Below are 22,474 nucleotides of genomic sequence, written 5' to 3' on the forward strand. Positions count from 1 at the left end.
GAGCGTGTATTGTCTATCCCTGAGCCGAGGGTCTGGAAGCCAGCCTTTGTGTGTGTGTGTCTGTCAAGAGTGAACAAGTGAGCTAAGCCATCTGAAGAAGGATGGTGGCACAGAAAATTAAGGGACAGGCAGGTTTTTAGGAAATGGTTGGAGTGCCCCAGCCTGCTCAACAGGTGCTCAGCACCTCATCATGTTAGGATCAAAGGTAACAGCTGTATTATCTCCTGTTCATGCCTCTTGAAAAGCTAAAACAACACGAGAAATCAGCCAGGAAACACTCTGAAGAGGTAGCTGGTCACACAGCTGGATGCATTTTAGAGCTCTAATTCATTCTATAAATTTATTATAGTATAAATCAATACTATTTATTCATTCGGATAGTGACAAGACTGTTCATGCAGATGCCATTTAATGACCTGAGCAGATACATTTTTAAAGACATCTAGGTGAGAATTTTTAACAAGCCCATAATAATGTATCCTGCAAAGTCTATTTTCTCTATTGTCATGTCCAAGTGAGGGGATTTTCAGGAACATTCATTGTTCCCAGTTGATAACAATCTACCACCAAGCCTGGAGTCAATCAGGTTAGGTCAATACCAAGTGATCTGGAAAAGCCCAACCCCTGTCTTAATATTATGAACTATTTTGAGAGCCAGTTGTACAAAGGGTGGCACAAACCACACATGTATGTCATGTTGAAGTGGGGCTGAGTGCTTTGAAAACAGCCCAAGAGTATTCATGAGTGAAAACTTGATGTGGCCTGGGGGAATCATTAGATGTAGAAGTGAAGTTCAGCCACATAAGGATGAAAATTACAGGAGTGGAAGGTGATCCAGGAACACTGCAAAGGAGTTTAGGGCTGAAAATTATCAAGTGTACAATATGCTTGGTGGGTACTTGTAAGAAGGAAGAACTGGGGACAAAAGGATAAAATAGCTGTAGGGGTTTTGATGCAAATGTCCCAAGTCCCGTGCTCTCCTGATCTGTAAAATCAAGTCTTGTCCATGACTGGTCCATCCCCAAGCCCCAGGAGCTCCCAGTTGTCTGGGCTTGCCCCCCACTAAGTGTCCCCTGGGAAGAGGGGGAGCAGAGTGACACATCAGCCTGGTTGTTTTCAGATTTTCCAACAGCCTCCCTGCCCTGGGCTCTGCAACCAGTGCCTGCAGGCATGCTGCCTGTTCACCCCGGCAGCATCCTCCCATGAGACCAGGGAGGGTGACAAACTGGCACTGCCTGTCACATGCCCAGTTGGGCTGGGGCTGCGGGTGGGAAGATGTGGTGACAGTAGACAGGGCTGCTGTACTTCCCTGCAGGCAGGCTTCACGTGGCTGGAGGCAGCCCTCCATGGTCCATTTGGGATTGAGTGCACCCTCAGTAAATTTGCAGATGACACCAAGTTGGGTGGGAGTGTTGATCAGCTGAAGGATAGGAAGGCTCTGCAGAGGGATCTGGACAGGCTGGATCAATGGGCTGTGGCCAATGGTATGAGGTTCAACAAGGCAAAGTGCCAGGTACTGCATTTGAACCACAACAACCCCATGCAATGCTCCAGGCTTGGGGAAGAGTGGCTGGAAAGCTGCTCGGTGGAAAAGGACCTGGGGGTGCTGATTGATGGAGCTGAACATGAGCCTGCAGTGTGCCCAAGCAGCCAAGAAGGCCAATGGCATCCTGGCCTGTATCAGAAATAGCATAGCCAGTAGGGCCAGGGCAGTGATCATCCCCCTGTGCTCAGCACTGGTGAGGCTGCACTTCAAGTATTGTGTTCAGCTCTGGGCCCCTCACTACAAGAAAGACATTGAGGTGCTGGAGCAGGTCCAGAAAAGGGCAACAAAGCTGGTGAAGGGTCCGGAGAACAAATCTAATGAGGAATGGCTGAGGGAACTGGGGGGGTTTAGTCTGGAGAAGACTCGGGGGGACCTTATCAGTCTCTACAACTACCTGAAAGGAGGTTGTAGTGAGGTGGGGGTTGGTCTCTTCTCCCAAGTAACAAGTGATAGGACAAGAGGAAACGGCCTCAAGATGTGCCAGGGGAGGTTTAGACCGGATATTAGGAAAAATTTCTTCACAGAGAAGGTGGTAAGGTATTGGAACAGGCTTCCCAGGGAAGTGGTGGAATCACCGTCCCTGGAAGTGTTCAAAAACCGTGTAGATGAGGCCCTCAGTGACATGGTTTAGTGGTGGTCTTGGCAGTGCTGGGGTAATGGTTGGACTTGTTGATCCTCAAGGTCTTTTCCAACCTAGTTGATTCCATGATTCTATGAAATGCTATCATCTCTGGGCAGGGTGATGGCGGCCAAATCCCAGCCTTGCTCTGCCAGGAAATTCCACAGGAATTCTCTGGGGTTAAGCTAAATTAAAAACATTTCAAGGAGGGGGAGTGAGAAGCAACCTCATAATCTCAAAACTTGTTCAGTAGATCTCTGCTTGGCATACTGAAATGAATAATAAATAGCAGTTGTCCATCCATGTGGATGGATTCACTCTGCCCACAGCAGAGGGTGCAAAGAAAAAGTGTGAGGGGAGCATTTCCCAGCAGCTCTCCCTTTGCAAAGCTCTTGCTCACATGGTATTGACAGAGAAGGTACAAAGGAAAGACATTAGTCAAATAAAATGTTTTAACATCAGGGAGATCAATGGCCGAGTTGTTCATCATCCCAAAGAGTCTCTAAGGAAAAGGAGAGGAAGACTGCAAGCCCGAGGCTGGCTCCAGCCCACGGCAGAGAACAGCACCAGCACACACCAATGCCCTCCTGGCCACCTCAGGGAAATTCCCAGGCTTCCTTCTTCCCTCCCATGTTGAGAGCACACCCCTGGTATGGTGGAGTTCCATGTGGGTTGTGCTGTTGAGGAGCTGGGAGCCAGCTCCAGAGTAGCTCCTGACCCAGTGCCTGTCATGTTCCCAGGGCATCTATGCTGCCTCCTGGGACATGGAGGAAAAGCTCCGGCAGCTCACTTGGCATCATGATCCTAAGCTTTTAGGCATTCCCATGAGACAGGAAGGAGAGGAAAGGCAAGAGCAGGGCATCTGCAGGCAAGCTTCTCGGCTGGTGCTGGGGAGCTTCTCCTCTCCCAGGCTGATATCAATCCCATCAATTATCCTAGGGGCATTTTACTGTGGCAGTCACTTACAGAAGTGCAACATGCACATTAAATAGCACCATGGTGGAGCCACAGATCTGCCCTCTTCGAGGTTGGGTGCTGTCAGACAGGGCCACAGGTGTCACCGGTGGGACATGGAGGGCAGAAGAGGGGTCTGTGCTCTCCCCATGCCTGAAGCCTCAGGTCCACTAATCTGGGAAAGGACCAGCTCGAAAAGCTGTAAGAGCAAACCCACCCTGCAGCCGTAGTGATTCTGCAGCTTGGATTGCACACATATCCATGTACTGCATAGCTCTGGAAACCTTAAAAATGGGTGAAAACATGTTTCTTTCCTAATGGGAAGACCCAGAGGGATGCTCCAGTGCCCTGGCACCTCCAGCCTCACTGCCCTGGGCTGTGGAGGGGAGGAGGCAGCTCCAGCAGTAGGAACCTGGGGTGGTTAAAATCAGCCCTGGCTGAACAGCTCCTGGGACCCAGGAAGACTCTGCCTCAGACAATGGATTATTTTGAACTAGCTGGAATCTTCAAACACTGTAGCTTAAAAAAAAGGGGGAAAGAAAATAGCCGATTTGTGCAAGCTCCCCTGCTCCCATTAAGTTGGTAGAGGTGGTGCTATGCATTTCAATGGGGGCAGGACTGTGCTTCTCATGAGATAAATTGCACCCTGTCCCTTTGCATGCTCTGTGCAGCTAGTCCTGGCTTGCTCAGCTTTGCTCTTTTCTGGCTCCCCTACGAACACTCCTCCCTCCCTGATACACTCCGCCACAGATTTTTTTGTTGTTGTTGTCATTGAGCTATTCATTTTCCATAGGCTGTCTTTATTCCCCTGGCCTTTTGCAGCTAGGAGACAAGATGTTGCCTTGGAAACAAAGCCCCTTAGATATTTGGAGTCTCTGGGATTGCTCTGTCTGCTCCCTTAGTACTTTTAGGTTATTTTTATTAACCACACAAAGATGCAGCTAGCTCGTAGTCAAGACAGAAAGTAGCCCTGGGAGGTGGAGGGAAGGTGAGGGTCTTACTAGCATTGCTCACTCCACTGGGGATATGTCTTTTGCAATACACCACAGGCTGAATGCCTGCAAGAGAAACAGCATCTACAGAGAGTGCTGCGCACGCATGGCTGGGGCTGGGGCTGGCTGCAGGCAGAGCTGTAGGAGCACCAGGAGAGAAAAACCAAAAGGAAGAGAGACGGGAAAGAAAAGAGGAACTAAGAATGGCAGACATGGGGTTGTTGGGGTTTCTGACAATCCAACCAACCGACTGTGCCATGGAGGGACCACCACACACGCTGCTGCTGAGGTGTACATGGTGGCTATAGGTCTGCTCTGCTTATTTAAAGGAAATTAGATTTCCAGACCCATTAGACAACTGTAAAAGTTTCTGCTCCAAGGTTTTACTGACCTGGACAATTCTGCTCTGTGCCACAGGGCAAGTCAGGGGCAGCAGAAACAGAGCCCAGCCTGAGCTTTGCTCCCAGCCAGGCGGGTGGAGCATGCTGGCTCCTCCTGACCCAAATCCATCTGTGTGAGAGGTCTGACCCCTTCCTTGTACAAGGGAGCTTTGGGAGGTGGTGAGAGGCTGCACTGTTGCTAATTCCCCTTATCCAGAGGCATCACTGCCAGAATGACACTGCCAAATCCCGATCCCTCCATAGAGAACATTTTGGAGTAGGTTTCTACTCCTGCAAAGATGTAAAAAAAGAAACTTTAGTCTGAGAACAATGCTGATAACACACCCATGTTTTAGTTCTTGCTAAGTAATGCTTACCTCGATCAAGTACTTTCCAGTCTCACATGCTCTGCCAGTGAGGAGGGGCACAAGAAGCCAGGAGGAAGCAGAGACAGGACACCTGACCCAAACTAGCCAAAGGGGTATTCCATACCACAGCACGTCATGCCCAGTATAGAAACTGGGAGGGGTTACCCGGAAGGCCCAGATCGCTGCTTGGGTTGGGCTGGGTATCAGTCAGCAGGTGGTGAGCAATTGTATTGGGCATCAATTGGGTTTATTGGGGTTTTTTTTCCCTTTCCCCTTTTAGTTTTATATTCTCTCCCCTTGTTATTTCCCTTATCATTATTATTATTTGTTGTAGCAGTAGTGGTTTTGTATTATACTTTAGTTATTGGACTGTTCTTATCTCAACCTGTGGGATTTACATTCTTTCGATTCTCCTCCCCATACCCCTGGGAGTGGGGGGGGGGGGGGGAAGAAGGAGGGGAGTAAGCAAGCAGCTGCGTGGTTCTGAGTTACTGGCTGGGCTTAAACCATGACACCTTCCACTAGACCAGGTTGCTCCAAGCCCCATCCAACCTGGCCTTGGACAGTGCTAGGGATGGGGCAGCCACAGCTTCTCTGGGCAATCTGTGCCAGTGCCTCACCACCCTCATAGTAAAGAATTTCTTCCTAATACCTAACCTAAATCTCCCTTATTTCAGCTTGAAGCCATTCCCCCTTGTCCTGTCCCTCTCCAGCTTTCTTCTCGGCCCCTTTAGGCACTGGAAGCTGCTCTAAGGTCTCCCTCGATTCTTCTCTTCTCCAGGCTGAGAAGGAGATGAAGGGCTCCTGATAAGAAAGTTCCTGTATTTATTACTACACCTGGGCAGAAATGAATTTGCTAAAAAACAGAGTCTAAAAGAAACCAAAACCATTTGTAAAATCTGGTCAAATGTACAGGTAGTCATGGCCAAGAGGAAATTATATGAAAATTTGGAGAATTTTTCAAAAGGATTTTGCATTCCTGAAAGGCCAAAGTGATTTGGTTTTGTTCGTTTTTCCAATTTTTCATTTGGAAACCAAATTTTTGCTTGAAAATTGACCTACATGTAAAATAATAATTCTTGAGCCTACCAAAATACAAAATATTTTGGTAGGGCTCAAGGCCAGTGCTTTGGCTGGATATGAAATGAAATTTTGTGGAAGATGTGAGGTCCACAGAAGAATGCAGGGGAACAGGTTGAATCCAAGATGATTTTTCACACCATCTAATTTTTTGGCTCTGCCACCAAGGGAAAAATCCAGGATTATTTGGCTGCTGTGATACCTGCTCTCACACCAGCAATGAAAGAATGAGGAGAGACGACAATGGACCCTACACAATTCAATGTGAACCAAGCAGAAGCCACTTTATTGTTCCCACGATCCCTTTATATACAGAGTTTTCTATCTCTACACGCGGTCACGCACCTTTTGATTGGTAAAAGCCCTCTTGCACGAGGCAATCATGCGGCTCAGTAAGTGTCCTTATTGGTTCATCTAATTCCTGGTGTTCTTCCCATGTATCTGACTGCAGATATTTTCTTCCTCTTATCTTCTTCTTGGTATGTGGCTACGTGTTTAGAAGAAGCTCTCTGATGGCTGGTTCACATCCTCTTATCTTCTTCTTGGTATGCGGCTGCATGCTTAGAAGAGGCCCTCATATGGCTGGCTCATCACATGTCCACTGTCCTCCAAATATGACCCCACAATTCCCCCTTTTTCTCTTTGAACCAGCCAAACTTTCTTCAAGGAATTAGTAATCATGTTAGACACTCCCTTTAAGATACAGGGAACGATTAACAATACAATCACAATTATACTTAAAATTACAATGCCTTGTTTACGAAGATCTAAAAGCCATCCCGTTATGCCCCAACCCCTTAACCACTTATCTAAACCAGAATTGACCACTGTTAGTTTGTTCATGTTGTCTTTTATCTCCTTGAGACTTTTATGAATTGACTCCGAATGGTCAGACAAATTCATACAACACATCCCTTCAAAATCCTCACACCCGTGACCCTGTGCTAAAAGCAAAAATCAATTGCAGCTCTATTTTGCAAAACAGCGCGTCTTATGCTATCTATCTACATCATTAAGCATTTGCGTAAGTTCTTCTGACGTTAAATTTATCTGCTTTGTGGCCCAACACCCTAACTCAGTCACGTCTCCTAATGCTTTTGCTGCAGCTACTTCAGGTGCAAACAAGGAGGCGATAACTCGAGACGGCACATCCCAAAATTGTACCTGATCATTACAATCAGGCCTCAGTTGTATCCTTGCTGACAAGTAATATTGAGCTCTAACTTAAACAATATGTCATTTGACACATATCCCTTGAACCATTGTGACTGATAACCTTCTACCCCATGCGTGCCCTAGAACTTCAATAATACCATCTGACCCCACAATACTCGCAAACACACAAACTCCAAGGCTCCCAAGTTCCACAGTTATGGCACGGAGTCCTTAGGTGCTGGGGTGTTTTCGGGTGGGTCATGCAACTTTTCTTGCCATGGCTTTACCCACTTGGCTGGTATCCATCTGGTTCCTGTATCCGTAACAACACATGCATATCCTCTTCCCCATGTGATTAACTTATCTGGTCCTTCCCAGGCCCCTATTATCCCGTTTTTAATCATTACCTTACATTGTCTGCTCTTAACTTCTTCCAACCCTCCTTGTAGACCAGCCCCGTGTTTTACCATTGGTGGCACCAAGCTATCTTGCGGCAATCGTAAGAAATTTAACACATATAGGACTTTGTTTAATCTATCTGTTGGTGACATAGTACTTTCTCCCCCTTTTTGTTTTTGAAGCAAATGCTTCAATGTCTGATTCATACGTTTGACCATAGTCTGACCGGTAGGTGAATGGGGTGTACCCGTCACGTGAGTAATGCCCCAGAGCTGGAAAAACGCTTGCGTGGAATGAGCTACATAGCCAAGGCCATTGTCAGTTTTGATTTCTCGTGGCATGCCAAGGGCCACTATAGCCGAATGCATGTGACGCTGCACATGTTTGCTAGATTCGCCAGTCTGAGCTGTAGCCCAAACTGCAAGAGAAAAACAATCCAGGCAGACATGCACATATTTTTGTTTACCGAATTCTGGGACATGCGTAACATCCATTTGCCAAATTTCTAAAGGTCCAGTACCATGAGGATTGACTCCAGGAGCCAAGCCTCCGGTATACTGTTGACAATCAGGGCATGACTGGACAATGCCCGGGGCATCTGATTCAGACAGCCCGAATTGGTGGCGCAGTACTTTGACTGACTGGTGGAAAAAATCATGAGACTGTCTGGCTTGTGCGAACCGGTCCGTTGAGGGAGCCGCCCATAGCGGCACTACCAGCTTGTCGGCTCTCCGGTTGCCTTCCGCTGAGCCTTCGATTATTCCTGTGTGACTCCGAATATGGGTGATAAAATATTCACATTGTCTTTCTGACAGCAATAGCCACAACCTCTGAAATAGTTTGTACAATACCTCATTGTTTCTCTCTTTCAGCAATGCTCATTCTATACGTGATACAACTCCTACTACATACAGTGAATCACAAACAACACTGACTGGTGTTGTCTTCCATCGAGCAAGCACTTCTACCACGGCTCGCAACTCCAAATGTTGTGTGGAGCCTTGACAGTCTGTTAAAACTACATCATGCCATTGCCCGTTGGCCTGCCACGTGATGGCAGCCTTTTGAGATCTTCCTCCTGCATCTGTAAAGACTGTAGCACTGTCTACCGGACGTGCAGAGCATCTAGGTTGCTCTTCTATTTGACAGGAATGTAGTACACTAAAAAACTTGTGTGGTGGATAGTGCACCTTTACTTCACCCGAAAAATCCAGCAACGCCACTTGCAATAAAATACACTGGCGCAAAGCCCAAGCTAAATATTCTGCCACTAAAGGTATTATGATAAAAGATGGTTCTTTCCCTGCTATTTCAACAATTCGATTTCGCCCCCTCATGATTAATTGTGCTAGTGCCTCCATTCGTGTTGTAACTGTCCACTTTGACTGTGCCGATAAACACACCCACTCTAATAACCGCAAAGGATCTCTTCCAGGAATCCATTGCAGTATTACAGCAAAAGGGTGCTGCTCACTACTGATTATTGCTAAACCTATCCCATAATCAGGGTTCCAGCGATGGGTGTGGGCCTTACTAACTTTTATGCTAATCTGTTGCAAAGCCTCTTTGGCCTCATTTGTCAATGTCCGGGGTGCGTTTGCACCACCTCCTCCCCTGAGTAACCTCATCAGAGGTGCCAACTCCTCATTGGTAATACCGCATAGGGTCCTCACCCAGTTTAAATCTCCTAACAATTTTTGTACATCATTCAAGGTGTGGATCTCCGTCCGGAGTTCTACCTTTTGAGGTCGAACAATTGCTTTGTCGATTTCCCAGCCAAGATACTTCCATACTTCTGCTTTTTGTATTTTTTCAGGGGCCAATTGTAGCCCATTTGACTGCAACACATTTTGTAATTCAACAATCAATTGGTCTCCATTCAGCTGTTTTCCAGCTATCAAAATGTCATCCATGTAATGATAAATAAGCAAGTCTGGATGCGCTTCATGTACCGGAGTAAGTGCCCAGGCCATGTAAACCTGGCACATGGTTGGTGAATTTTTCATGCCCTGTGGTAACACTACCCAGTGGTACCTTTTCATAGGTTCACTTTTGTTTACGCTCGGTACAGAAAAAGCGAATTTCTGATAATCTTCTGGATGCAGGGTAATGGTAAAAAAGCAATCTCTTAAATCGATAATTAAAATGTCCCAATTTTTCGGAATCATATTTGGGGAGGGTAATCCAGGCTGTAACGCCCCCATATCCTCCATGACCTCATTAATTTTCCTCAGATCATGCGATAGGTGCCATTTGCCACTTCTCTTTGGAATTGTAAAAATTGGGGTATTCCAAGGGCTTGTGGTCGGTTTAATGTGACCTTTCTCTAATTGCTCCTGTCCCTTTCCAAAGCTAAAATTAAGGGATCTGGCAGAGCTCTCTTAATTCCACATTCCTTCTGCCACTCCTGCTGGTTTCTTAACGTGAAAAACATATCTGCATACGTTACTTCCCTCTGTTGATATCCCATTATTAATTTTACACACACACACACAAGGGATCCCACAAACACACTCCACACAACTACAATACCTAAAACACAAACAAAATCCAATTAGACAAACAACTATTAATGACACAATCACAACATACAGTGCAGCCTTAACCATATTATATCGTCAACACCAAAATCGTTACCGTGATAATCCACAATACTAGGTCAAATACCAGCAAGTCACAAACAGAAACAAATCCAAATGTATACCAATCGAGCGCTAGCAGCTGGGTATGTGCCTTTACCTACGAGATTTCCATATCTCGATTTACAGAAGGCTCCAAACAAAAGGTTAACCCACCAAAATCCAAACTTCAAACAGACTCCTGTGCAGGACGTCTCCTACGACTTACGGAATGTTAACCAAAACAAAACAATATTTACAAAAGAATACCTTCTTAAAGATGGTACTTGTCTGCTCCTGCAGTGATCCGAGTGAGTCGAGGGGTCCCTCCGGGAAAATTCCCCGGTGGCCCTAGGGAGCCCTGTTCTCAGCGGGTCCTGCAGCCGAGCAGAGAGGGTCCCATCTGGGGTGCCAAAGTGATTCGTAGAATTCATTAAGAACTTGCCAACTTAATTAGTTCGGTAACACTGCTGGCATAAATGAGTGATTTCTCCTCGTCCTTCTACTTATCAGTTAACTTCGCTACATCACCTCCTGAACATCTGCTTAGTTTCAGCTACTCCTTAGCTACAATCCTGTTTTGGCTACAATAAATTTTGTGTGAAGGTCATAAGGTTCCAAAACTATGTCAGCTACAACGATTCATCTTAGACAAGGACCCTTATTGGAAAGTTTTGCTGTTATATACAAAGCCACCAAGCTTAAAGTTACTTAGAACTAAATTTTCTTATTTACAAAAGATTATATTGCATTTTGTACTTCCTTGTCTCAAATCCCCCTTTTTTCTATCCTTTTGCAAATTCTTTTGCAATTATTTTTTTTTTTCACTAACGCATTCTGAATAATCCCTCTCCATCGTCGTGTTGGGTCCCCGTCAGTTTTAGCAGTTTCGCCTCTTGCCTCCCCCCACCCCCTGGAGCTTCCCGCAGCTTCACCTCTTGCCTCCCCCCACCCCCTGGAGCTTCCTGCAGCTTGCTATCGCACCCTCCTCCTCCCCCCTGTGTTCTTCTCGAGCAATCTTATCAATTTCCAAGTCCTCCAACTTTCGAAGTAGTTTCTGCACCCAGTCCGGTTCCCTGTGGGGCTCGAGCGTGGATGATTTTCGCGGAGACATTGGTGGGGGAGGCATGGACGGAGGGGGAGGTGGAAAAAGCGATGGCTGGCTCTTGGAGTGAGATGGGTTGGGTGGGATGGGCGGCAGCTCTCCCCTGGGTGGCTTTTCTACGCAGGGGTCGGGAGGCAGTGGTACGGACCAGGATTCATTCACTTCCATCCCCTCCTCTTTCCGGGGATCCACCTCGTCCTCTATTGGAGGTGCCGATGGGGCAGCGGGGGAAGGGACAGGGAGCCGATTGAAAACTTTGATCTTACACGATGGGGGCTGTAAAGCTATAAAAGCTCCGGCAGCAGCTGATTGCTCCGCCCTCATTGCTTGAAGGGTCATTAGAATCAGCTTCCAAGTTGTTGCTAGTCCCTTAGCTTCTTTGTTGCCATAGCTTACGGCATCCCATAACCATTCCCCAAACTTTTCCCAAGTTTCGACCTTAAAAGCAGCCTGTGGATCTGGGGGAAACCCATTCTCTTGGCACCATATTAATAAGTTTCGGAGCACAAGCTCATCATGTTTAATTCCTCTCTTGGAGAGTATATGTAGGAGCAGTTTCACAATCGCACTTTCTTCCTTTGTTACACTCTGCCCCATCTCTTATTACCGGCTGCTCACCTCTAAGGGTGTCCCGTTGCAACGTACATTCTTTTTCTTCACGGGCCGTCCTCCGATCCGTCCTGACTCCAGTCCCGCTGGCTCGGCTCTCCAGCCGGTCCTCTCCTTCAGGGTTGCTCCCGGTACTATCGTATGACGATCACGTCAGGGTCACCAGCTGAGGAGAGACGACAATGGACCCTACACAATTCAATGTGAACCAAGCAGAAGCCACTTTATTGTTCCCACGATCCCTTTATATACAGAGTTTTCTATCTCTACACACGGTCACGCACCTTTTGATTGGTAAAAGCCCTCTTGCATGAGGCAATCATGCGGCTCAGTAAGTGTCCTTATTGGTTCATCTAATTCCTGGTGTTCTTCCCATGTATCCGACTGCAGATATTTTCTTCCTCTTATCTTCTTCTTGGTATGCGGCTACGTGTTTAGAAGAAGCTCTCTGATGGCTGGTTCACATCCTCTTATCTTCTTCTTGGTATGCGGCTGCATGCTTAGAAGAGGCCCTCATATGGCTGGCTCATCACATGTCCACTGTCCTCCAAATACGACCCCACACAAGAAATAGTTTGGAGACACTGGTCAGGCAGAAGGCTTGGTTACAGACACCAAACCCACCAACTGCTGTAGCTGTTTCAGTGGAGAGCAGTAAGAAATCCCTACCCAGATATCCCAGTTATGGGTTACAAAGAAGAGAAGAGGCAATGAGGAACTGAAATGTAGCAGGATTGGGGTGGGCTGGGGGGGATTTTCCCTCTTCACCTTGTCATTTAAGTATATATCTTCAACACAGATCATCAATAAAATAGAAGCATAAAATGAAACGAGGCTCTTTCTGATTGAAACACTGTCTCTTCCTTCAGGGACAGATGACTGTAACCCACAGACTTAGTCCTTCATTGTAGGAGTCACTGATAAATCTGCTAGATTAGTTCTAGAGTGGAGATTAGCACCCAATGTTCAGCATCAAGCTCTGAGCATTAAACTAATTACTGGGTTCCAGCACTGCACAGCTTCCCAGTGTGGAATCATCATACATGAGCGGCATTGATCCAGAGATGTAAAATAATACAGCTTTGTCCTGGGAATGCTCCCACCATAGGGGCTGCTTTCCCTTTCTGTTCCAAAGACAAAGCTTGTTTCCTGCTTTGTGGTGGGAAAGCTTGGCACAAAACCATGTCCCCTCTGCCCTGCCACCCTTACGTACTCGCTCGGAGGGGTGTTGGTGTGGAAAATCTTAAAGACATTTGAAGAGTGGAAGATGTGCAGGCTAGAGCTGTCAGGAATTCCCAAATCCAGAGCAGATTCACAGAGAATCACCATCACTCCCACTCAGCTCATCCTCAGCCATCGCTTTGCGATGAATAAAAGTCATTTATTTTAGAGGCCTGGAGTTGATGCAGCTTCCCCACCTGCACTCCCACTGTGGGATATCAGGCAATTCCCTGCTGTTTACTGCCACACAAACACTCCAGTGCCACTACATTTTATGGACTTTTACCCAGTGGAGAGGATCATACAGAGAAAAGAAGGGCAGTAAGCTGCAAGGATTTTGTTCTCTCATCTTTACGTGTTCCCAGCTCCTCCTCAGCAGTGTGGCAGAGCACTTCCCTGCAGAGCATGAAGCCATGCAGCTAATGTCCCCCATCTGTCACTCTCTCCCTCATCCTGTCCCTGGTGGGCAGCACTTTCTGTGCCTGCATGGCCAGAAAGTCACCATCAAGGGATGACATCTGGGCGTTCGGGTCCCATACCTAGTTATAATCACCTCTTACTTGGTGCTTGTAGGACAGAGGACCCATCAAAGCATCCTGCCCTCGGAAGGACACTGGTGGAGTTTGCTCTGAGGGATGCTATCTTCTTAAATTAGACATGACTGGGACAGACAGAGTGCTCTTTTCTCACCTACCATTGCAGCTAGGGGGTCAGGACCAATTTTGAGACCATTTAACTCATGCTTTCTGGTTTTAGAATCATAGAATCATAGAATCGTAAGGGTTGGAAAGGACCTTAAGATCATCTAGTTCCAACCCCCCTGCCATGGGCAGGGACACCTTGCCCTAAACCACGTGGTTCAAGGCTCTGTCCAACCTGGCCTTGAACACCGCCAGGGATGGAGCATCCACAACCTCCCTGGGCAACCCATTCCAGTGCTTCACCACCCTCACTGTAAAGAACTTCTTCCTTATATCCAATCTAAACTTCCTCTGTTTAAGTTTGAACCCATTACCCCTTGTCCTACCACTACAGTCCCTAAGGAAGAGTCCCTCTCCTGCATCCTTGTAGACCCCCTTCAGATACTGGAAGGCTGCTATGAGGTCTCCACGCAGCCTTCTCTTCTCCAGGCTGAACAGCCCCAACTTTCTCAGCCTGTCTTCATATGGGAGGTGCTCCAGCCCTCTTATCATCCTCGTGGCCCTCCTCTGGACTCGCTCCAACAGCTCCATGTCCTTTTTATGTTGAGGACACCAGAACTGTATGCAGTACTCCAAGTGGGGTCTCACAAGACCAGAGTAGAGGGGCAGGATCACCTCCTTCGACCTGCTGGTCACACTTCTTTTGATGCAGCCCAGGATACGGTTGGCTTTCTGGTCTGCAAGCGCACACTGCCGGCTCATGTTAAGCTTCTCGTCAACCAACACCCCCAAGTCCTTTTCTGCAGGGCTGCTCTGAATCTCTTCTCTGCCCAGCCTGTAGCAGTGCCTGGGGTTGCCCCGACCCAGGTGTAGGACCTTGCACTTGGCTTGGTTAAACTTCATAAGGTTGGCATTGGCCCACCTCACAAGCGTGTCAAGGTCCCTCTGGATGGCATCCCTTCCCTCCAGCGTATCAACCGAACCACACAGCTTGGTGTCGTCGGCAAACTTGCTGAGGGTGCACTCAATCCCACTGTCCATGTCACCGACAAAGATGTTGAACAGGACCGGTCCCAACACCGATCCCTGAGGGACACCACTCGTTACAGGTTTCCAACTGGACATCGAGCCATTTACCACAACTCTTTGCGTGCGGCCATCGAGCCAGTTTTTTATCCACCGAGTGGTCCATCTATCAAATTGATGTCTCTCCAATTTAGAGACAAGGATGTCATGTGGGACAGTGTCGAATGCTTTGCACAAGTCCAGGTAGATGACATCAACTGCTCTGCCGCTGTCCATCAGTTCCGTGGCTCCATCATAGAAGGCCACCAAATTGGTCAGGCAGGATTTCCCCTTAGTGAAGCCATGTTGGCTGTCACCAACCACCTCATTGTTTTTCATGTGCCTTGGCATGTTTTCCAGGAGAAACTGTTCCAAGATTTTGCCAGGCACAGAGGTGAGACTGACTGGTCTGTAGTTCCCCGGGTCTTCCACCTTCCCCTTCTTGAAAATGGGGGCCACACTACCCTTCTTCCAGTCATCGGGAACTTCACCTGACTGCCAGGATTACAGCCACACTTCAGCTGAGAAGCAGGGCCCACATTTCTGAGATGCTCTGTAAGGAGGAGGAGGTTTTTGGTTAATGAGCCATGTTCTGTCTCCAAGTTATGGGACCTCGTTTCTCACTGAAGTAGCAGAGGCCATACCGCTGTGCCCTGAGGTCAGGATCTGGGCCTGTCCCCCCTCCAGGGACATCCTTTGTGGATGCTGGATGCTTTCAAGACATGAGTTTGATTTCCCCCAGGTTTCTGACTGGTAATGGCCACTACTTTTTTCACAAGATTGCTTACTGATAACTAGTACCGTGCCTCTGATTTGTCCTGCACCATCAGCAAAATACAATGCTCATCTCTCCCCCCCATGCATGGGTTTTCTGAAATGTTCTGAGATGCAGCTTTCAAGTACAACCAGCCACCAGAGGAAATTGCCCCAGTGTTAACCTTCGAGATAGGCTGAGCGACAAGTATGATTAATGAGAGTAAATAACAGCAAAAAATGATATTTACTGGGATTTAGTTCACCAAAAGGAAAGGACGGTACAATATGACACAGGTCAGTGCTCCTGTGGGCGTCAGTGCAGCTCTACAGGGCTTAGCAGATTTGTAGCACGTAGCTTCACATAAGGCTTTGCCTTTCCCTTAAATTCTCCCCTTCCAGAAAACCATTCCTTTTTGAAAAAAGAAAAAAAAAACAAAAAAGCCCTCTAGTTAGTGTCCAGGCAACTTCAAAGGATCAGAGCAGGATTTACCTTGGGATGTACGAGAGATGGGGACCTGAGTCCCACTCCAGTGCAACTCTACATCAGCCAGGGCAGGAGCAGCTCTGTGGGTATCTTTGCAGGCACAGATCATGGCTAGTGGTGAGGAGCAAATAATTAGGGGCATTCTGTATTGGCATGAGGAAAAAAAACTTGCTTGCAGAGAAAAACATGACTGCTGGCAATATCAGGCTGCTAGGAAGAGCCTCTCTCCCTTCCAGCAAGGCAACAAATTAATTGGGCTGTGTGGCTGCTGCAAGAGAAGTCACAAGTTTACTTACTGAGCACAGCCTGTGTGCTTGGTGACAGTGACATATGGGAGACAATTAAATAACTGTGGTTATGCCCAGGTTAGTGAGGAAACAGATCTCCTTATGAACTGGATTTACACCGTGTGTCTGGTGAAAAGGTAGACACAGCCCTGGGTTAGAAAGGAGCCACGCTGACTTCCTGCTAAGTTTACAAGCTTCTTGTTCACATCTGCTTTTGGATTTCACTGCCTTACAAACCCCTACCCTGCCCTGGCCCTGCAGAGCCCTCTCCATTCCCCTCCTGGCATGGAGGTTGTTCTTTAACATGGGGTTGTTTGGTCTTTAGCTTGATGGCTAAAGCCTGGATGTATAATTTACCATCCCAGGGCTTCCAAGCTCAGCTGTTTCCCCAAGCCAAGCCCAGCCCAGCCAGCTCCAATTCTCCCGGTGTATGTGGACACATTCTGCATTCAGGAGTGACACTGAGCTGAACAAATCCCACTCCTGGTAACAAACAACCCAAAGGCAATCAATTCTGGGCTTCATCAAAAGAAGCGTGACCAGCAGGTCGAAGGAGGTGATCCTGCCCCTCTACTCTGCTCTCGTGAGACCTCACTTGGAGTACTGCATACAGTTCTGGTGTCCCCAACATAAGAAGGACATGGAGCTGTTGGAGCAAGTCCAGAGGAGGCCACGAGGATGATAAGGGGGCTGGAGCACCTCCCATACGAAGACAGGCTGAGAAAGTTGGGGCTGTTCAGCCTGGAGAAGAGAAGGCTGCGTGGAGATCTCATAGCAGCCTTCCACTATCTGAAGGGGGCCTACAAGGATGCAGGAGAGGGACTCTTCATTAGGGACTGTAGTGGTAGGACAAGGGGTAATGGGTTCAAACTAGAGCTGGGGAAGTTCAGGTTAGATATAAGGAAGAAATTCTTTACTGTGACAGTGGTGAGGCACTGGCACAGGCTGCCCAGAGAAGCTGTGGCTGCTCCATCCCTGGCAGTGTTCAAGGCCAGGTTGGACAGGGCTTGGAGAAACCTGGTCTAGTGGAAGGTGTCCCTGCCCATGGCAGGGGCTTCGAACTAGATGATCTTAAGGTCCTTTCCAGTCCAAATCATTCTATGATTCTATGAATCAGCTCGAGGTTAGGGTTTGTCCTGCTATGGAAAATGCAAGCCATTGGGAAGTGTCAACAGGACACATAGGAAAGCTGTGGGGATGGGCTGGGATGCTCCTACCAGATAAGAACCAGCCTGAAGAGGACCAGCCCAACTCCCAGCCAGCTTGTACTGAGGGGACAGGAGACAGAGAAGCTGGGGAAAGGCAGAGGCAGCAATGGAGGAAGCAGCTCTGCACCATTCCATGGCTCCTTCCAGCAATCCCAGGGGCAGAACGCTGCCAATTTTTACCTCCCGTGGTAGCTGAAATACCACTGTGATATTCATTAACAACAACCCTGCCAGATGGGAGCTGCAAGGCAGGTTTGGGGGGCTGCTTGGTCTGGTTTGTTTTGCATTAATTGCTGGCTTGAGTACAGAGGCAGAGTGTGGCAGGAGGCTTGGCTCCTCTCACCTAGGAAAAGCAGGAGCACCAGACTTGGGGGAGGTGGGAAGGGAAAAGTCAATCAGGCAGTATTTTAAAATCTACCTGCTGAGCCCACAGGGGCTGGAGATTTTAATGTCATTCCCAGCTTGAGATGCATCCTGGAGAGTGAGAAAAGAAAGGAGGATCTTCTCTTCTTGGATCTTTAATTGCTCGTTAAATCATCTAACAAATGCCTGAACTCCTGGATGCTCCTTGACAGAGGGGCTTTATGCTTGGCAGGGGGGAGGAGTGTTTTTAAAAATGCTCACCTCACCTACTTTTTCTGGGTCTATAAAACTGAGAGTTCAATGGTTCACTCTGCAAAATGAAACTTAAGTCTGGAATATTTCTATTGCCATTCAGCAGGAGCAATAAATTCCCTGTGAGCCATTCCCTTGCTCCAGCCTGACTCCCAGCCTGCCCTGCAGACAGCTGCCTGCACTGCAGGAGGGCAACTCTCCCATCCCAAGAAGGGACCTCCAGTGACTGCAGAGGAGCATGTACCAAAATAATCCCCTGCTCTATGAGCTCAGCCCCACTTCTGGCCCAAGCAGACCTGGTAACCACAGCCAGAGGTGACTGTCCCTGGTCACTCCCATTCTGCCCTGTCATTGCTGTTTATCTGTCTTCTGCTCAAACCCTCTCACGTTAGGTCTTAAATCATGGCACTGCCACAAGTCTCAGTAGTGGAAAAGGTGAGGCAGCTATTTCCCAGCACAGAAATGAGATGACCATGCTGTTCCCTCTAATGCTTTGCAGAAAGCAACCTGCAGTTAAATCTGCAAAGATCAGAAGCAGCCCACACCCTGCCCATAGCAGCTGGAGAGCTTCAAATGTGCTTTTCTATCAATCACAGACGGATGGACAGATCTGAGACTTACGCATATAATCCCCCTGAGTAGTCAAGATAGATAACATAAGAAAGACCTCCTTCCTACCTGACTGAAGGCATGGATGCTTTTTGTGCACCACCCATGCACAAATAACGGGCCATGCCAGAGCGCAGTCCCAAGCAGACTGGCCAATAGCAGGTTGTGTGTTATGTAGAGTCTGTGAAAAGAGCAGAATATCAGCTCCAGAAGAGCAGGCAAACTGTACTGCTGATTTATGAATATTCACTGAGCTCATGAAGCACTCTGGGGTAGAAAACAAGCTTTTGAAATTAACCGAACTCCTCAAGGTTCTTCATTTGTCTTGACTTTGAGGTGCAAGTCATCAATACTATTTCTCCAAAATGAGCAGAGTCTGTACAGAGGGCTGGGAGGATTCCTGGACACCAAAAGTTAAGTATTCTGCAAGAAAGACTCTATGTTCATAAAGTCTTCAAAGCATAGAGACTCCACCCCACTAAGTTTTATAGGATGGTGTCTCCATACAGTAGTACTGAGACTTCTTCAGCTCATAAAGATGTTCAGGGGACTTCAGGCTCTTTCTCTGAGTGCTGAAATCTCCACCAGCTTCAGTCTCCAGTGCTAGCAATTTGGTACCCTGCAACTTTTCAACAATTCCAATGTTCAATAAAGAGAGGCTGCAGAGGAGTTTTGCTCCTGGCCATGCAGGCCATGCCATACACCTCATTGTTCCCACCCATGCAATTAGGTTATTGTGGTGCTCTTCAACACTGGTGTTCCTCCACTTCTAATTGTACCCATGACCTAAGAAATAATCTGCTTGCTTTGCCCCAAAAACCTGTAACACCTTGTCCCTAGTATTCGGGCAGTACCCAGGGAGAGCAATTCATTCAGCAGTTGGGCTGTTCCCATCATAGCTGCTAAATCTGAGCATCAGCTAGGAGCATCAGCAGCACCTGGCAGGGCAGAGGAACAGGACAGAGCCTGTTTTAGTCAGGAAGGATGTAGGAGCTGCTCCCACAGGCAATGCACGGGCTTCCCAGGAGTTGTACGTCCAGCTGCAAGTGCCTTTGTGCTCATGAGACAGGTTGCTATGATGGAGAGGGGTTGTTTGTCCATGGGACAGTGACAGCAAAGCATGGGTACTGCCTGCTCTCCCCTTTGCAAGGCTCATGCTTCTGGTCACCATTTGCTAATTTAGACCAAACACCTTGGAATGAGAAGACTCACACCTGTATTTGTCCAAGAATGGGTTTGATCTCAGACAAGAGAAAAGGTAATAAAGCAAGGAGGTTGGCTTCACTGGTTTGCTGTAAGCACACATAAGGAATCATAGAATGGTTTGAGTTAGAAGAGACCTTAAAGCTCATCTAGTTCCAAGCCCCTGCCATGGGCAGGGACATCTTCCACTAGACCGGGTTGCTCCAGTCCCCGTCTGACCTGGCCTTGAACACTGCCAGGGATGGGGCAGCCACAGCTTCTCTGGGGAGCCTGTGCCAGTGCTTCACCACCCTCACAGTAAAGAACTTCTTCCTTATATCTAAACTAAATCTCCCCTCTGTCAGTTTAAAGTCATTCCCCCTTGTCCTGTCCCTACAGGCCCTTGTCAAAAGCCCCTCTTCAGGTTTCTTGTCAGCCCCTTTAGGCACTGGAAGCTGCTCTAAGGTCTCCCTAGAGCCTTCTCTTCTCCAGGCTGAACATATCAGAACAAATAAGAGCTCCTCTTTTCCCATTATTTACAGCAGAATAATCGGGCTTTTTTCAGCTGGTAGAAATATGAGACTACTCCAAATTTTTCAAAGCCATGAAAGAAAAATTCTGCAGATTAGCCAACACCCCTGGGGCTCCTGGAGTCTGGGGAGGATGAGAGATCCACTTACTGCAAAGCAAGCAGAGGGGGGCATGAATTTGGGTGTCCTGCTTCACAAACAAGTGAAGCATCAGTAGGGCTGAACTCAGCTGTTCTGAGGCTGTCTAGACATTCCCATCCTAAATCTGAGACATCTTCCGGACCTGAGTTGTGTCAGGAAAAGGCTGTTCTAGCGAATCACATTTTTCTACCCAAAACGATTCCATCTGCAAATGGCCAGCTGGCCTGACCCTCACTGCCATGCTCCTTAACCATGGGAGATTCCTCTCCCTCTGAGTCACAAAGCATGACAGCCAGCCAAGGTGTTCAGTGTTAACATGAACTAGCCCCTGTGGCAGGGGCTCAGAGCAAAGAACAAGAATTCAGGAAAAGCAATAAACCAGCATCGGAAAAAAATTGTTTCTGGAGCCTTTCTGCTGTCCTTTCTGATACAAACAGCCCTTACTTCAGCAAGGTTAAACCAGGCATCACTGCACAATATGCATCCCTTTGCTAACAATTTAAAATATCCTTGTACATGGATGAATTTCTTTCTGTTCCCAAGAAGCTCCACACATCTGCAGTGCCAACTGGTTTGGCTGCTGAATAGAAGTATTTGTTGATGTGAGGTGTATTGCACAAATAACCTCTTTCCTTGTAGCTTCCTTGCTCCATCTTCCTTTTGTCCCTTCTGCTGGATCATACAGTGTGGATCCTAAAGCCCCATCCTGCAAAATGCAGCCCCTTTACCCCTGATGGTTTTGTGCACTGTTTCTGAAATTTCTGGGTCCCAATTCTGCCTTAAGCATCTATGCGACCTCTCTTTTCCTTCCTCTGCAGGCTGATGCCAAGATGGTCTGCGATGTTGTAAGTCGGATGGAGGACACAGAGCCCTTCTCTCCAGAGCTGCTGTCAGCTATGATGAGACTCTGGGCAGACTCTGGGATCCAAGAATGCTTCAACCGATCCCGAGAATATCAACTTAACGACTCGGCCCAATAGTGAGTATCCCTGTCCATAGTCTTTGGTGTTAAGAAGCTGCATTTGGGCTTGTTAAAGTTGTAAATAAAGTTAATGATCTCATAGCAGTGGATCTGAACATGGTTCTGCTTACAGACTGGGATGCGTGCTGTGTCACAGGCTGCTGCAAGGCAGAAAGGATCAGGCAGGGCATTCATGTCCTCTCTGGACAGTCTGGGGTCAGGTCCATGACACCAAGGCCAGGTTCCCAAACTACTCCCAAACAGCTCAAGTTGGATCTAGTGAGCAAAGGCAGACCAACTTGTGGACGTGGCTGGTGGCTTCTTCATTTGTCTGATAGATAACAGAAGGGTGTGATCACCTGCTGTGTATAGCAGTACATCTCTTGGGTTTGCTTTTCTAATAGTCATACGCTGTACTGGTAGGCAGCTGGACTACCACTAGGGGTAAGGAACATCTTTGCTTTTACAGTGGCATCATGTTATTCTCATAATACAGTCAGTGGCATCTCTGCCATTAGGGACCACATCCAGATTCTAATGGTGATTGTCTGAATCCATGGCTTTGGTTCATCCTGTCATAAGGACAGGACATCTACCCATAAAGAGCTGTTCTGGCTCTGAAGAAACATTGAGTGCCTCCCCGGTTTCATTTTAATTGGATGAATTATCATTTCTAATGGTAATTCATCCAATCTGTTTGCCTCTACCTAGGCAAGGAGGCTAAAGCTTTTCATCCCATAATTTCAATTTCATCACCCTGTACTGTGTCTTGGGCAGTAGTCAGTAAAACGTGGTTAAGTATAAGCATAAGGAACAAGCAAGCACAGAGGGATCTTTTTGCCAGTTATATCCTTGGACCTTTTGGTAGTCAGGGAAATAGAGGCTTCCCCAACGGTGACAGGGGAGTGCTATGTCCATGCTTTTGGCTTTCACATTACCCCATGTCAAC

The 22,474-nt window shown here is 47.5% G+C and overlaps 1 protein-coding gene across 5 annotated transcripts in view; it reads left to right on the forward strand.

Moving 5' to 3' along the window:
* LOC115618940 (guanine nucleotide-binding protein G(o) subunit alpha) overlaps nt 1–22,474 on the forward strand; it is a 195,765-nt gene that overhangs the window by 115,434 nt on the left and 57,857 nt on the right. For 3 of the 5 annotated variants that reach the window (XM_030510912.1, XM_030510909.1, XM_030510911.1), the window contains exon 4: nt 21,383–21,543. In XM_030510912.1, coding sequence (XP_030366772.1) covers nt 21,383–21,543 — 161 coding nt within the window. Of the gene's footprint in view, nt 1–2,870; nt 2,887–17,728; nt 17,757–21,382; nt 21,544–22,474 lie in introns of all 5 variants that reach the window. The other 2 variants (XM_030510913.1, XM_030510914.1) reach the window with 2 other exon arrangements.

The sequence above is a fragment of the Strigops habroptila genome, chromosome W (genome assembly GCF_004027225.2).
Source record: "Strigops habroptila isolate Jane chromosome W, bStrHab1.2.pri, whole genome shotgun sequence".
In the NCBI taxonomy this organism is placed as follows: domain Eukaryota; kingdom Metazoa; phylum Chordata; class Aves; order Psittaciformes; family Psittacidae; genus Strigops; species Strigops habroptila.